This window comes from Rhamphochromis sp. 'chilingali', assembly GCF_963969265.1.
Source record: "Rhamphochromis sp. 'chilingali' genome assembly, chromosome: 6".
Taxonomy (NCBI): Eukaryota; Metazoa; Chordata; class Actinopteri; order Cichliformes; family Cichlidae; genus Rhamphochromis; species Rhamphochromis sp. 'chilingali'.
The window spans coordinates 5,743,997-5,759,869 of NC_137933.1; the positions used below are offsets into that span (position 1 = coordinate 5,743,997).

Below are 15,873 nucleotides of genomic sequence, written 5' to 3' on the forward strand. Positions count from 1 at the left end.
CTCCCTCCCCGTAGTTATAAAAAAATAGATGGCTATGGACTCGAGACACCAGTCCACAAACAAATGAACAGAGTTTCTGGGTAAAACACAAACATACCCATGAATAGAACAGAATGATCTAAGCTCTGATCCATAAAATGTTTTCTTATTTGTTGTATGATATGTTCAAGTTTAAGAACATTTCAGCACCTTTATTAGTTATATTCCTTAGCTTTAGTTTAGTTATAGTGCACCTTTTTGTTAAATACTGCCACATCTTGAATTATCATTCAAGATGTGGCAGTATTTAACAAAAAGGTGCTTTTCCGTTGTCGTCCTATCAGAATCACACGTTTACAGACAGCCCAACACTTTCTGTGTGTGTCTGCTTCTGCATTTGTAGGAATTGCTGCCATTGGGTTGATCAATGAAGCCCTGGATGAGGGAGATCCTACGAAGACGCTGTCCATGCTGCAGAGCCCGTCAGCCAAGCTCACAGACGTGGACCCGTCGATTGCTCAGCACTACCATGACAAACTGCTGGAGGCCCGCAGGGAGAAGGCTCATGTAAGGACCTCATGTTCCTGATTTCTGCTGCGCAAAACTGAATAACGTGTTCGGCTGCATCTGCTAAGCATGGGCTGTGGATGGCAATTACTGCGTCACTCAGCCTCTATTTGCTTTTTGTGTGTATTCCTGTGAACATTATGCAAACAGGCTACAGTTTTAACTGCAGCTTAGACAGTTACAGCTTGGTTTTGGTTTTCTTTGACGTGACATGCGACGCATGTAGAAGACTTTAATCAACTTACTGACTTGTTTATATGAACTTAGTGCAATGTTGAGTCTTATTCAGATGGGATGGACTTGCTACTCTTGGGTCGACTAATGATCCTGGGCTATGCGAGGAGTGTTTGATTGTTCACACATCGTACTGTGTCACTAAAACACAGCTGTTGCAAATATTGCATGATTTAGTGTGTGTGTGTGTGTGGGGGGGGGGGGGGTGCACAAGAAGCTCACCAGGTGTCGTTCATGTGACTCTGTCCTCGGAGCGGTGCTTGATTCGAGTGGACGCTGATGTCATGTGTACCATCCCCCCTTACTTCCTGTCACACGTCTGTGTGGGACGTGTGCGCTCGTCTCCTTGCTCTCACTCTTTCCTGAGGCCTGACACGTCGTTTCTGTTGCTCCTCTTTGGTTGATCATTGATGGAGAGGCACCCGTGCTCTCTTTGACTCATTTGCCTGTGTTATCGTTACTGGATGGATGATGAGTCTGTGGAGGTTCTTGTGTGTTTGTGCGCGCTTGTGGTGAGGCAGTCAGTTTGCATATGATGTCACAGAACACTTGTGCTGTTTTCCTGTTGAAGCTGAAGCTCAGCTGCAGGAGCTGGTTAGAGCTTTACTGCCGTGCACAAAGGAAGTCCGCACTGACCAAAGGTCCCCTCCAGATTTCTCGAGCGTGGACTCGGTGCATTGCTTTTAGAAAGTAGTCTGTTTTTGCTCCAGCATAAACACTGATAAGGGAAATGTTCTTATCAAGTCACTGCCCACATTGTTTTCAAAGTCAACATCATCAGGTTCATCTAAAATCTGTAAAAACATCATATGGGAACTCACTTTGAGTACAGTCACCAGAAAAAGAGAAGCTGGGGAGGAAAAAAACCTGGATGGGAAAAGCAGCCAGCTATTTTCCTGCTGATTTCACAGGCATAGGAAATAACAAGCCAGTCTCAGTCGTTTGCTTCCATAAAAGGGCAGAAAGTTGACCGCTGCATTACAGACCCGCGGGCACTCTGACCGTGCTCGTCGTGTCAGCGGGCGAGTGCGGCTGATTGAAGTAACGAGCTGAAGACAGGAAGCGGTTAAAGCTTCCTGTTGGGTTTCAAAGGGTCGAAGTCAATGAGGTATTTCCCCGCCGCTGATGTCTCCAAGGGGCAGGGAATAGTGGGAATGTAAGGTGGCTGTTTCCAAGTAACGTGAGGTCAGGGCTTGCTTTGTTTTTTGCTGGATGTTGAGTTTGCGACTAGCTTCTTAGTGTCGCTCCTTTAACTCTGCAGAACAGTTAGTGAGAAGATATTTGGGCAGAAGCTGGCGTCTGTTGTGGGCAGAGGGCTGTGCCTAGATAAACAGCAGGAAGTCCTGCCCAGACTCCACTGACTAACAAGCTAAATATTCTCTCCTCATCCTCTTCATGTGATTGTAGCTGCAGTGTTTACAGTGTGCAGACTGTACTGTAGTTCTGCATGTGTGTGTTTCTCACGAGAGAGATTCATGTTTTCTAAGTATAGAAGAAAAGTCTAGATGGATGAATTATGGCCTCCCCCCCACCACCCCCCAGCTTTCACTTCCTCCCTTTCCACAGTGGGCTTGTATTGTGTGACAAACTTCATAAAGCTTTCACCCAAGTCCTCCTCCTCCACCCGCTGCCCACTCTGCCACCACACCCTGTCTAGCACCTCCTGCTAACTGCAGTGACTCATCGCCTGCAATCACCAGTTACAGCGCCAAAATGCAAACACACAAACAGTCATCGGCACCATCCCAGCTACGACTTTATTTACTATAACGACGGGGCTGGTTCGACTCCACACATGTGCGTGCTGCACAAGATGCGGGACCAGATTTTATCCGCCCTCTTCTTTCACACCTCCTGTTAATGCGTGGCACTAAATGTGAAGAGGCGGGGCGCACCAAGGAGGTGGGGGTGTTGTTGCCAAATGAGCTGCCTGCTCTCACCAGGCTCTGAAAAGCAGCGGGAACAAGCAGCAGCCAGCTCCTGCACTCTTTATACAGAGGCAGAGAGCGCCATCTGGATGCTGCTGTTTGCCACTGCATCTCATAACATTGTAGAAGTCGAGGTCTTGGAGTGGTTTGTATGGTGAACAAATGGCATGCTGGGCTACAGCTGTGAATGATTGCACTATGCAAATGTTCCATAAAGTAAAAATATGCACGGCAGGAGTTACATAAGATAAAAATATCACAGATAAATGACAGCGGCTTTCTGGGATTAACAAAGCATCTCTACAAAATCTGCTGTTCAGCTGTTGTGAAAATAATCTGTTTTTCTGAAAATGTATCTTTTAAATGCAATATTTAACCATTTTTGTGTCTCATTTAACTCTCAACATGCTGATATATGAAGGCAATTCTTTTCTGGTTGAGCAAAACCTACAAAGGGGCCGTAGTGTACTTTATTTTTTGTCATGTATGCTGGATTAGAATATTTCATATAATCAGGTCAGCATATAATAATAATAATAATAATACATTTTATTTAAATAGCGCCTTTCAAAGCACCCAAGGACACTGTACAACAGATAAAGACTGGAAATATACACAATGATAAAAATAGAAGATAAAAGTTAAAACATACAGAAATTTAAGAATAGGCAATTTTAAACAGATGAGTTTTAAGGGTGGACTTAAAAAGAGAGAATGAACTAATATTTCTGAGGTCCGGGGGTAGGGAATTCCAAAGTCGAGGGGCAGAGCAGCTAAAGGCCCTCCCTCCCATTGTGATCAGACGAGCAGAGGGAACAGAGAGAGAAAGAGAAGATGAAGATCTGAGGCAGCGGGATGGGAGCTTCATCTGTAATAATATGTAGAATAAATCCCTGTGAGCCAAAAGCTCAGGCTTTTTTTGTATTCTTGGCTCTTTGTCATGTCATAGATCGGGGATGTCCCTAATATGGTCATCATCTCAGATCCAAGCATGCACTTCCTGCTGTTAGCACTCTTCATCCTTATGTTGTGAGCAGCTCAGAGAGAGGTGACGGGAGCTCAAAGTGGCGTGTTTATGATTGGATTTGCTGTGTTTGTCTCAAAACATATTTTCATGTGTTCATCCAGGAGACACAGGATCCTTCTGCTGTGCTGTGGCTGGATGAGATCCAGGATGCCATTCTGAAAGCCAACCAGGACACAAAAGAGGCTTTGCAGTGTAAGAATACGTACATTTATGCCACACTTGTCTTCAGTAGTCTAGAGAGAACTAAAGCCTATCTATCTGCAGTCTCTCAGGCCATCCAGGCTGTTAACGAGGCGGTGGACAGCGGAGATGCAGCTCAGACGTTGGCCGCTCTGCGTGGTCCTGGAGCAGGACTGTATGGCGTCACGTCCGAGTGTGCGCAGACCTATCAGGACGACCTGGCCAAGATCAAACAGGAGAAAAAGAAGGAAGGTGAGGAGCCTGAGACGGATTAGTGATGTGGCGTTTTGATGAAACTCGCAACACTTGAAATAAGTAACACAGACTGTATATAAACGATGGAGACACCGCGATGTGCATAGTGAGGTCTTAGCGTTAGGAGGGTGGAGTACAAAGCCATCAGCTGCACAGGTGCACAGACTTACCTGCTGATTATTTCTAAGACACAAATATAGTGATAGAATTACTGATGGGGAGGTGGGTATTACTTTATCAGTGCCCTTAATATCTATTAAATATCTATTAAAAGGGGAACATCGACTTCGGGCTCAAGTGACTGTTAGAGGACCTGCAGCTTTCTGCACGAGCATTTCGTGTGGCTTTTCATGAACTCACGACTCTTTCTGTCTGTGTCAGAACCATGTAGAAATGGTTTGTTCCAGTCAGGCAATTGAATTTTTGCAAGGAAACACAAAAACCAAAAGAAGTGACTTTAGTGTCTGCTTTATGCTCGCAAAAAACACAAACCTGTTGGCCTTCATGTAAAATGCATACAGTTGAAGGCTCAGGCTGCCATAAGAAATGTGTTAGGGCTAATAAATAAAGTGCTAGCACATTACTACACTTCACAGCACAACTACGAGAGGAAACTTGCTTTTATCTTGCTTCCGTCCATCCTGTGTCTAGGTGATAATGGCAGTGAGTGGGTGAAACACTGGGTCAAGGGAGGACACAACTACTACTACAACCTGCAAACCAAGGAGGGCACCTGGGTGGAGCCAGAGAACTTCATTCAGAACAACACTCAGCTCAACAAGGAGGACATCCAGGTCGGCGTCTCTCCCAGGGAAGCTCTGCGGGTTCCCGGCTGTTTAACACACCTTTTAACTCTTTATTTTCTTCTGCCTGTCAGGGCGTGGTCTCTGGGGTAACCACGGCCTACAATCGAGAGCAGCTGTGGCTGGCCAATGAAACTCTAATAACCAAGTTACAAGCCCGCTGCCGTGGCTATCTGGTCCGAAAAGGCCAAAAGGAGAGGATGGAGTTCCTGAAATCCCAAGACCCTGCTGTTACCTGTATACAGGTGATATAGCCATGTTTACTGCCATCACGTTTGTGTGTAGATGGAAAGATGAGCCTGATGGAAGAAGTCATCATTTTTGGTCTCACTCGTTCTCAGGCTCACTGGAAAGGCTGCAAACAGAGGAAGGCGTTCAAAGACCGTAAGGAGTACCTGAAAGACCACACTGCTGAGGCCGTCAAGGTAAGCTTAGTGTGCGGATCCATTCGTCTGCGTGTGATTAAATACGTGTGAAACTAACACATTCCTTTTATCTCTCTCAGATCCAGTCCATGGTTCGGATGCATCAAGCTCGTAAGAAGTATAAGGATCGTCTGAAGTACTTTGAAGATCACGTTAGTATTATTTGTTTCAGCCTCTGTCGTTTCAAATGAGCTGCCGCGGGACGCTCGAGAGAAGTCATTGTTCATCCTCTGCCACAATTTACATTGACGTAAACAAATTACTTGTTATTTAATGAAAGCTTTTTTACCGGGATATAAATCTCCTCTGACATTTCCTCTGGCTCCTGTGGCGTTCCAGGCGGTGGCTCATTTAGCACTTTGACACATGTGACCCTCTGCGGGTCCCTTTGGAGCTGTTTGTAATGAGCACCTTTGATCAAGCGGTTGTCACTTACAGATCAATGATGTGGTGAAGATTCAGGCTTTCATCAGAGCCAACAAGGCCAGGGACGACTACAAGACTTTGAGTAAGCAGGACCTGGGCTGTCAAACCAACTTTTCACGATTTAGGGGGGCCACCTGACATGTTCCTTATTTGTCTCCAGTCAGCGCTGACAATCCTCCGATGGGGGTGGTGAGGAAGTTCGTCCACCTGCTGGACCACAGCGACCAGGACTTCCAGGAGGAGTTGGAACTGATGCGGCTCCGTGAGGAGGTGGTCACCAACATCCGTTCCAACCAGCAGCTGGAGAACGACCTGAACCTGATGGACATCAAGATCGGCCTGCTGGTGAAGAACAAGATCACGTTGCAGGAGGTGGTGTCCCACAGTAAAAAGCTGACCAAGAAGAACAAGGGCCAGCTGTCGGACATGATGATGATGACCAAGCAGAAGGGAGGCCTGAAGGCTCTAAGCAAGGAAAAGCGGCTTAAACTGGAAGCCTACCAGTACCTCTTCTACCTGTTACAGGTAAGAACCCAGGACATCGCTGCACTTTGTTGTCTTTGCTACAGGACACTGATGCACAGAGGGAGGAGAAGTTTCCACCAGTTTGACTTCTCAGAGTCGCTTCTTTAGATGAATGAGAGTAATGTAAACAGATCTGACATTTTTCCTGTAAAGATACAAAGCACTGAGCATCACAGTATCCTCACAGCGTGTTACCGTGGATACATACTGTAAGGTTGTTAAATTTTCTGCGTCCTTTCAGACCAACCCCACGTATCTCGCCAAGCTGATCTTCCAGATGCCACAGAATAAATCCACCAAGTTCATGGACTCTGTAATCTTCACTCTGTATAACTATGCATCAAACCAGAGAGAGGAGTACCTGCTACTCAAGCTCTTCAAGACCGCCCTGCAGGAGGAGATCAAGTGAGAAGCCCGATGACCTTTCTAATTCACAAAGAAATGTCTTAAATTCAATAAAAGACTTGTCATCAACAACTGTGTGCAGGTCAAAAGTGGACCAAATGAAGGAGATCGTCACTGGAAATCCTACCGTAATCAAGATGGTAGTGAGCTTCCACAGAGGTGCACGGGGGCAGAATGCACTGCGGCAGATCCTGGCGCCAGTTGTCAAGGAGATCATGGATGACAAAACGCTAAACATCAAGACCGACCCAGTGGACATCTACAAGGGCTGGGTGAACCAGATGGAGTCTCAGACTGGAGAGGCCAGGTGAGGTGGAGGTGTCCTCCAGCATCTTGTTCTCCGAAAACTCAGAGACACCACCTGGAGCGGCACAATAACAAGATTTTAAAGAACACTACCTTGCACATATAGGTACATTAACCTTATTCTATGTATCCTCCCTCATACTGTTGTTTACAGTAAGCTGCCTTATGACGTCACTCCGGAGCAGGCCATGAGCCACGAGGAGGTGAGAACCAGACTGGAAGCCTCCATCAAGAACATGAAGACAATCACTGACAAATTCCTGTCTGCCATAATCGTCTCTGTGGAAAAGATTCCGTACGTTGCTCCCAACATCGCTTTTTTTTTCTTCAGTGCCCACCTCTGGCTTGTGTCACAGCATCTGTGTGTTTTATTTCAGATACGGGATGCGGTTCATCTCCAAAGTGCTGAAGGACACTCTGCATGAGAAGTTCCCAGATGCTACGGAGGATGAGCTGCTCAAGGTTTGCATCAGTCATTTGCAAGCTTAATGCTCTTGTTTATCCATGAGGGGCAGCCAATCAGGAGAAGTTTATCTCACACGGTGGGAGGAGCAGCTTAAATGTTGTGTTTCAGACAGGACGAAGCATGTTAGCACTATGCTAACACCCAGAAGGTGTTATTTTGAAGTGTGAATCATGCAGACTACTTTAGTCGTGTTCAAGAACATCGGCATGTCTGTGCCTGTGCCGACTGTGCCTGTGTAAAACTGACAGTGCTACTGACACAGAGATGTGTGGCCCTAAGAGCATTACATGTTCAACCATGCTACACAGAAAGCACTCTGCATACAGCTCACTCTTTCACACTCTGACCTTTGACCTGGATCTTTCATAAGCCTCTCTTCTCCAGCCTTCTTCATCAATCATTTGCTTCGCTCTACTTTCACTGTTTGTTTCACACTCTTTCCTTTTTTTCCCCTCCGTACTCTGCTGTTGCTCTTCTCTCCCCGCCTCACCAACCAGCTCCATCCTTCCTTTCCATGTTACGGCCGACTGCTGACGCAAAGGTGAGCCATGCCACTCTTCTGGCTCTCCTTCTCTTACTGCTCCACTTGTTCCTTACACTTTTAAGCGCTCTTCTGCATGACACACTAGCACTTATCCTGGGAGTCTGTTCATTACCCTCATGACTAATGATCCTAAAGTAGAGGGGTTCCAACCATAACAGCATATACAGTCTTGGGTTAAGGCCTCCTTTCTATATAATTAACATTAAATCCGATGAAGTCATACCTGTTGATACCTGTTGTTGCTCAGTTAGTGTTTTCCAGTCTGAGGTTTTAGATCCCAAACTTTCTTTGTCTAATAGTTTTCTTCATAATAGAGACAAAGCTTTGAAATGCTGCTGATTTTTCTGGTGGTGATCATTAAGTTTACTTTGAAACTTTCAGATTGTGGGCAACCTTTTGTATTACCGCTACATGAACCCGGCCATCGTGGCTCCCGATGCCTTTGACATCATCGAGATGTCTGCTGGTGGTCAGCTGACCACCGAGCAGCGACGGAACCTGGGCTCTGTGGCCAAGATGCTGCAGCACGCTGCGTCCAACAAGATGTTTCTGGGAGATAACGCCCACCTCAATCCCATCAACGAATACCTTAGCACCTCCTACCAGAAGTTCAGGTCTGATACGATTATGAATGTGTGCACGTAGAACAGCTAAATAACAACCAAAACTGTTACTTTGTTACCGTTTCTGTTCCCCGTGACATTCTCCTCCTGTCTTCTGTCACAGGCGCTTCTTTCTGGCAGCGTGCGACGTCCCATCGCTCGAAGACAAGTTCAACGTGGATCAATACTCAGACTTGGTCACAGTCACCAAACCTGTCATCTACATCTCCATCGGAGAGATTATTAACACTCACACAGTGAGTTTGACTCACCTCATTCATCCATTTATCTCTCACTGACTGAGACTGAGGTGCCAAAGCGCTCGCTTTAAGGTGGTCTTGAAAAGTTTTGCCTGTACAGTACGAACACTGATCGGGTACTTGTACTTGAACTTGTATCCTTAGCTGCTGCTGGACCATCAGGATGCCATCGCCCCAGAGCACAATGACCCCATCCATGAGCTGCTTGAGGACCTAGGCGAGGTTCCCACTGTGGAGTCCCTCATTGGTGAGCTTTGTCGTTTTTTTTGTAATATTTAGGAATTAACAGTAATAAGACAAAACAAAATGAACAAAACCACTGGAAGTGGCAAACTGCTATATATGTATATTAGGGGTGCAACTATACTCGTATCGATATTGAACCGTTCGATACAGTGCTTTCGGTTCGGTACGCATATGTATCGAACAATACAACATTTTTAATTTATTTGATCAACTTTTCTTCTGACGATGCTGTCTGTGTTGAGCGCTCAGTGGATCTGCATTCGACTACTCCGCCTAGGCTGCACTCTCGAGTGCAGATCCACTGAGCGCAGCGCAAGCTAGCGAGACAGAAGTTAAGCTCTCCTTGCAACATGGCAAATTGAACCTGCCCCACCCTCATTCAGATCTGGCGTTTGGAACTATTTTGGTTTTCATGTGACGTATGACCCTGAAGGTAAGCGCGTCATGGACTAAAGTAAAACAGTATGTTGGATGTGCCACGCAATGCTCAATTACATGGGTGGGAACTACTGCGTTAGCGCAGTTTGCTTGTTAACGTGTTGACGCCGTCCAGCCCCACGCACGGGGCGATCGGCGGTAGCTCGTTAACGGAGATTTGCCACGTTATGGCGTTAACGTCATTTCAACGAGATTAACGCTGACAGCACTAGTGGGAACACAACGAATATGACTGCACATTTACGCCGACATCATCCTAGTGCAAAGACAAAAACAACAAGCATGCTACAAACTTTACCCGAGTCATTTAGACAGCCGTTAGCACATGATTCTCCTTATGGGGACCTGATATGTTTAATATGCTGCTGAGAATATAGCCCAGAAGAAGCGTATAGTATAGCTTTTATATTGGAAAGAGCCATTTCTCTGTAATAAACTCTCTTTTCCAAAGATGAGTGATTTCTCGATCAGATTTATTATTTTATCCCTTTGTTGTTTCAGCAACATTAAATTTAAAAACTGTACATTTGAGTTAAAATATATATTTATAATTTTAATAAATGACAAATTAAAAAGGCATGAACATTTTTTTTGTATCAAAAAAATATCGAACCGTGAATTTTGTGTATCGTTGCACCCCTAATATATATATAATATAATATAATATAACATAATATAATGTATATAACTGGTGAATAGCAAATATTTAAATGAACAACAAAAAAACTTGTTTTTACAGACTAAGGTTCATTAATGTTTGCTCATTCTTATCGTGGGCTGTAAGCTTGATGCCAAACACACCATATGCCTCTGTACAATAGGTACACCTATGGTATGTTTTTATTATTTAACATGAATTGCATATGCTCACATTAACTAGCTATAGTGTGTTAGTGTGAGGTGTGCATTCACACTCTGGGTGGCAAAGCAGACAGGCTGATTGATCTTCAAAGGACGATCACAGGGAGGGTGCAATCACAAGAACGAGTATGTGAGGTTAGCTATAAGGTTGTAGCACTTAGGTTTAGAGAGTGCTTCATGGAAAGAAATTTAAAGACATTTGTAGAAATATAAAACATCCAAGAAACGGCTGAAAACTTCCAAATCATTTCAAATCTATAAGAAACCCCTGGGTTGCAAAACCCTGTGAAACATATTTGTGACTAAGAGGAAGCGTCTGTCTGGGTCAAGCTTTCAAGGCCAACTAAATGTTTCAGTTTACAGGACCTTAAATGTTGGTAGAGTGGAATCGATCCCTAAATGACTTCAAATGTGTTGCTGAGCGTGGCTGCACCGTAAAACGTAACCACAGAACATTTTCCTCCAATGTTCTGTGGTTTTCATTTTGGTTTTCATATCCTGGCTTTTGGACTTCCTCTGGCCTAAAATATGCTGGCAGGGAACGTTTGTGTGAAAACAACAGGTCTGTCTGAAACGGTGGCTGTCTAAACCCTGCCTCCACTCTGCAGGTCACGGGTCAGGAACTCGTCAGTAGTTTACGATGCCTTGTTTTCTGTTGCACTCAGGTGAAAATCCTCTCCCCGCTGACGACCCCAACAAAGAGCTGATGGGCAAAACCGAAGTGTCGCTCACTCTCACGAATAAATTCGATGTCCCCGGTGAGGCCAACGCTGAGATGGACGCAAAGACGCTCCTGCTAAAGTGAGTTCAGACCGCAGAGTCCAAGTCAGCAGCTTGCTGTTTGTCGGATCTCTTTGACTTCTCACATCTCTGTCTTTGTGTTTCTCTCTCCAGCACCAAGAGGCTCATTGTGGATGTGATCCGGTTCCAGCCTGGGGAGACTCTGACCGAGATCCTGGACTCAACAGCCAGCCCAGAGCAGGTGGGGAGTGCATGACGTTGTGTGTTTCTGCACCAGGTCTCAGTAATCTGGATGGGTGATGACTGTAACCAAGTCAACATCTCAGCAGATGGTCCTGAGACATGTCTACTCAGCATGTTGTATCTGAGCGGAAAACTACTGAGCTGCCTTACGACCCAAAACAGGAACTGACTTTTACACATGACTCTTTGTCCTGTAGTTGGTGAATTACTAACACAAAACTGCAATAGCCACATATTTGGTAACATCCTCTTTCAATCAAAAGGAGTGAAGTTTATGGGAAATTAAAAACTCACTACAACTACTAGTGTAACAGTATTACTGCTGCCACTTCTGTTAATGACAGTTTTAAAGACTCTGAACATAATGTGCAGGAGGCAGAGTACCAGCGGGCCATGCAGAGGAGAGCAATCAGAGATGCCAACACGCCTGAGAAGATGAAGCAGGTCAAACCGGTGGTGGACGACAGCCTGACGCTGCAGGGCAAGAAGGACAAGATCAAGAGTAACCTGCAGAGGCTGGCAGAGCTGGGGAAGGTCCACCCAGAGAACCGCTATCAGGACCTCATCAATGACATCGCCAAGGTAAAATAAACTGCTCGTCCCTTCAATGGACAAATAAGAGAGAGGCTGCCTCACGGGTTGTCGTTTCAATGTCTGCAGGACATCAGGAATCAGAGACGGTATCGGCAGCGGAGGAAAGCCGAGCTGGTGAAGCTTCAGCAGACCAACGCCGCCCTGAATTCAAAGAGCAACTTTTACAACGTGCAGATCGACTCCTACAATCAGTACATCAAGACCTGCATGGACAACCTGGCCAGCAAGGGCAAGTGAGTGACCTCCACTGTCTGCTGGTTGTTACTGCTGTCATGAGCTGCACTGCTGCTGGGGATACGGCGAAGTTTGTCACCTACATGTTGGTAAAGTTGTGCGTTTGTCAGTGCAAACCTCAGTACCACATCTGAAACATACCGCACTCAAACGTCCAGCGTAAATGGGCTTCAGACGTGACCTGAAAATGTCACATCCTGTATCCTTTCCCTCCGCAGACGAGCTTACAGCTCACGTCTGATTTGTGTCAAAACCAAAAATAGGAGCCAGTCTCTCACACTGGTCCTTGGACTCCTTGTTTTTGGGTTTTAATCTCTAATCACTGAGTGTTTTATAGCTGCCAGATTTTTTTAATGGACCATCGTTGCCTCTGAAGGTTCGAGGCAGGTTGAGCTTCATAATCTTTTCCTGGGGGATCAAAGATGTTCTTGGCCTGCCCGGCATCTTCTCTCACTGTTGGTGTGGCAGAAAGACCTCTTGATTGTGCCACATGTCTTCCCTCGGCAGACCTGGGGGGGACAAAGAAACAGAAACTGAACATGCACTTGACCTGATGGGCAACCTTCAGGCTTGTTCTCATCCTCAGCTCAGTGTGAGCGTTCGTTAGCACAAGCTGATGTTTGAGGCTCGTATCCGCCCATAACAGAAACACAGGCAGTGGCGTGGGCTGCTCGGTCAAATTTAAATCACGAAGCTGTCTTTTTGTTCGTCTTTTGGCTGTTTGAACTCTGTGAATGTGATGAAATTGCTGTTGTTACATACAGCATAAATCTTTGTTCTTTTCCTCCATTTAAATGCACGTTGGCGACTTGCGATGCGTCGTCTGCTGCATGGTGACCGTGCAGCATTGGCTTCAGTGTTTTTAAAGTCTGCATGTCACAGCCTAGAATACAATAGTGAGCCTTGAAGTCTGTGCTGAGAGCTGCTTTTATTGTACACTTGTGTGTCTTTCTTCTCAGGTTGTCAAAGAAACCAGGCGACAACAAGGCTAAGAAGAGCAAACAGGTTTCTCAGAAATACACAGCCGCCCGCCTGCACGAAAAGGGCGTGCTGATCTCCATAGAGGACCTGCAGCCCAACCAGTGAGTTGTGCAGCTGATCACGTATACAGTTAGCTTCATGAACAGCCCAAGGTTAGAAGTCTGCCGTTCCTCTGCTTTAAACAGCCGTCTTCTACTCTTTTCTCATCGCAGGTTCAAGAATGCCATTTTTGAGATTTCCCCATCGGAGACGGTCGGAGTGTTTGACGTGAAGGCCAAGTTCATGGGCGTCCACTTGGAGACGTTACAGTTAGAATATCAGGTAGCGTTGCCTTTCTCAGCTTCGTTGGCTCTTCTCGTAGTAGCTTGACCAGCGACGTATTTTGTTTGAGCTCTTTGGGTTTTTGTTTCACAGGATCTGCTCCAGCTGCAGTATGAAGGCGTGGCAGTGATGAAGCTCTTCGACAGGGCCACCATTAACGTCAACCTGCTCATTTTCCTGCTCAACAAGAAATTTTATGGGAAATAGAAGAAAAAAAAGAGGAGAAAAAAGGGCTAGAGACACTGAAACCACAACCCCCCCTCTGAGGGTTGCTTTAAAGCCCTGACCAGAACCATGCTGTCTTACCTACACGTTTCCTCCAGCACGTCTCCACTGTGCCTATACAAGTTTATGCATTATGTTTTATTACATGGATATGTAGTATCCTTTATTCTTAATGCAAAACCTCCATTACCCAAGTTTTTTCCTAGTGCCTCATCTCTCATTGAGGCTCGGTCAGAGGTTTAAGATTTGTAATTTCTGTTTTTGCTCTAAATACTCTGAATATGTTGTGCATGGGCTTAGATCTAAAAAGAAAAAAGTGTATTTTTTTTTATGTAAAGAGAGTTTTACGTCTTTTTCAGCTGTTAGTTCATCCGCTCACCTGACTGAGAAAAGCCCGATGAACATCATCGATGTGCATGCGCACTTTTCAGCAGGGTTGTAGTACACGGCACTTTGTCCAGGAAAAACTGAGAGAAAAGAAAACGATGGGCTCCTTATCTTTGATCGTGTGTTTATGGTGAAAGCGCTGCAGCCGTCTCTCTCTCTGATCATCTTCTCCTGGCTTTACTGTGACATCAGTCACCAAAATGTCCAATTCTAACACTGAGCTGCAGGAGTGTGATGTTACCTCTGAAGTCCAGGCTGCACTGGTGCTGATCTGGCTCTGAGGCCTTTCCTGTCTACAGACGGGTCAGTGGTTTTGAGTGGACTGAGCTGGCCGTGACTGCAGCCCTGCTGCTTCTCAGAACTGACCTGCCGTGCATTTGTGCTTCTGGCTCCCGCAAGAGAAGCAAGCGAAACGTGGAATCACACGAAACTGGGCAGACGTGCCGCTTTGCTGGCTTTCTCAGATAACTTACTGGAAATCATTATTTTTCTTTTTATCTTGTAGAACGATTTGTTACGTTATAAAATGGGTAAGCACAACATGATGCCTGATGAATTGTAAAACAAGATGGGATTTGGACTTGTAAGCTGAGCAGATGTTAAATACTGAGAATGCTTCTAGCGTTGAAAATACCTGGTCGCCATTATTTATATTTTATATGTTTTCAGTCTGCTGGAGCTGATGGTTGCACCATCACCCAACGAGCTCCAGTGTGCGTGCAGTGTTACAGCACCTTGTGGGCCCACTAGATGTCACTCTGCGCTGTCACGTCGTGGCGTTTGAGTGGTCCTTGAAGCGATTGTTTCAGCCAGGCTGAAAATCTGTGCAGACTTGGTGAAATCGATTTTGCTTCTCACGCAGACTCACTTTGATCGGAGGTGGCCACCTTGTGCTCGCTTCATTATTTGTTCTTCATTTGATGAAATGTGCTTGTTCCAGTTTCAGAATAAAGCTCTACCAATGCGCTGCCTTTTTCCTAATCTTACAGTTTTCGTGCAGGAAGAGAAGGCGTTTTCCCAAATGAGCATTTCCATTTTATGTTACAACCACCTGTAAACCCACCTCCACTACACACACAACCAGAAGGAATGTGTAGTGAAATTACAACCCGCTTCCCATAAAGTTTGGATGTTGCGCAAAATGTTAATAAAATGGTGATTTTCAAATCTAGATTTGATTGACAATTAAAAAGAAAACATTAAACAGAAAATGTAACACTTTCAGAAAACGTTCAGTCCATTCTGACTACGGCAGCAGCGACATGCCTCAACAAAGCCCTGGAAAAGTAACAGACTGAGTATAAAAGGAGCATCTTGGAGAGGCAGAGGTTCAGCACTGCAGATCGCTCTTCCTCACTGTAGAATTGCAAAGACTTTGATGATCTCATCATCTGTGCTATGTAATAATATCTACATATTCTAGGAAGCTGAAGAATTCTCTGTGCAAGGATTTCTGAGCCCTCAGGCGGCACTTCAGTAAAAACCGATGTGATTCTGTCAGGGACACTTCCAGACATCACGGTGTCGTCTATTGATGCAGGTTCAAGCCCTGCGATGCGCAGACAAAGCCATACGTGAACCGGAAACACTGCTGTCTTAACATGGACCGAGGAAAAGTGGAAAACTGTTCTGTGGCCAGACAAATAGAAAATGTGAAATTTGTTTTGGAA

At 45.4% G+C, this 15,873-nt stretch overlaps 1 protein-coding gene across 1 annotated transcript in view; it reads left to right on the forward strand.

Moving 5' to 3' along the window:
• The window catches only part of iqgap1 (IQ motif containing GTPase activating protein 1), a 43,058-nt gene extending 27,889 nt beyond the window's left edge, over window positions 1-15,169 (forward strand). The window contains exons 15-37 of the mRNA XM_080884379.1: window positions 383-546; window positions 3,837-3,927; window positions 4,000-4,167; window positions 4,822-4,964; window positions 5,048-5,218; window positions 5,315-5,398; window positions 5,479-5,550; window positions 5,837-5,906; window positions 5,985-6,349; window positions 6,591-6,754; window positions 6,837-7,061; window positions 7,215-7,355; window positions 7,438-7,522; window positions 8,452-8,684; window positions 8,797-8,929; window positions 9,077-9,179; window positions 11,143-11,278; window positions 11,372-11,459; window positions 11,834-12,043; window positions 12,122-12,288; window positions 13,249-13,371; window positions 13,483-13,591; window positions 13,685-15,169. Of these exons, the coding sequence (XP_080740505.1) occupies window positions 383-546; window positions 3,837-3,927; window positions 4,000-4,167; window positions 4,822-4,964; window positions 5,048-5,218; window positions 5,315-5,398; window positions 5,479-5,550; window positions 5,837-5,906; window positions 5,985-6,349; window positions 6,591-6,754; window positions 6,837-7,061; window positions 7,215-7,355; window positions 7,438-7,522; window positions 8,452-8,684; window positions 8,797-8,929; window positions 9,077-9,179; window positions 11,143-11,278; window positions 11,372-11,459; window positions 11,834-12,043; window positions 12,122-12,288; window positions 13,249-13,371; window positions 13,483-13,591; window positions 13,685-13,798 (3,359 nt within the window). The 3' untranslated portion in view covers window positions 13,799-15,169. The remainder of the gene's footprint in view (window positions 1-382; window positions 547-3,836; window positions 3,928-3,999; window positions 4,168-4,821; window positions 4,965-5,047; window positions 5,219-5,314; window positions 5,399-5,478; window positions 5,551-5,836; window positions 5,907-5,984; window positions 6,350-6,590; window positions 6,755-6,836; window positions 7,062-7,214; window positions 7,356-7,437; window positions 7,523-8,451; window positions 8,685-8,796; window positions 8,930-9,076; window positions 9,180-11,142; window positions 11,279-11,371; window positions 11,460-11,833; window positions 12,044-12,121; window positions 12,289-13,248; window positions 13,372-13,482; window positions 13,592-13,684) is intronic.
• The last annotated feature ends 704 nt before the right edge of the window (window positions 15,170-15,873 follow it).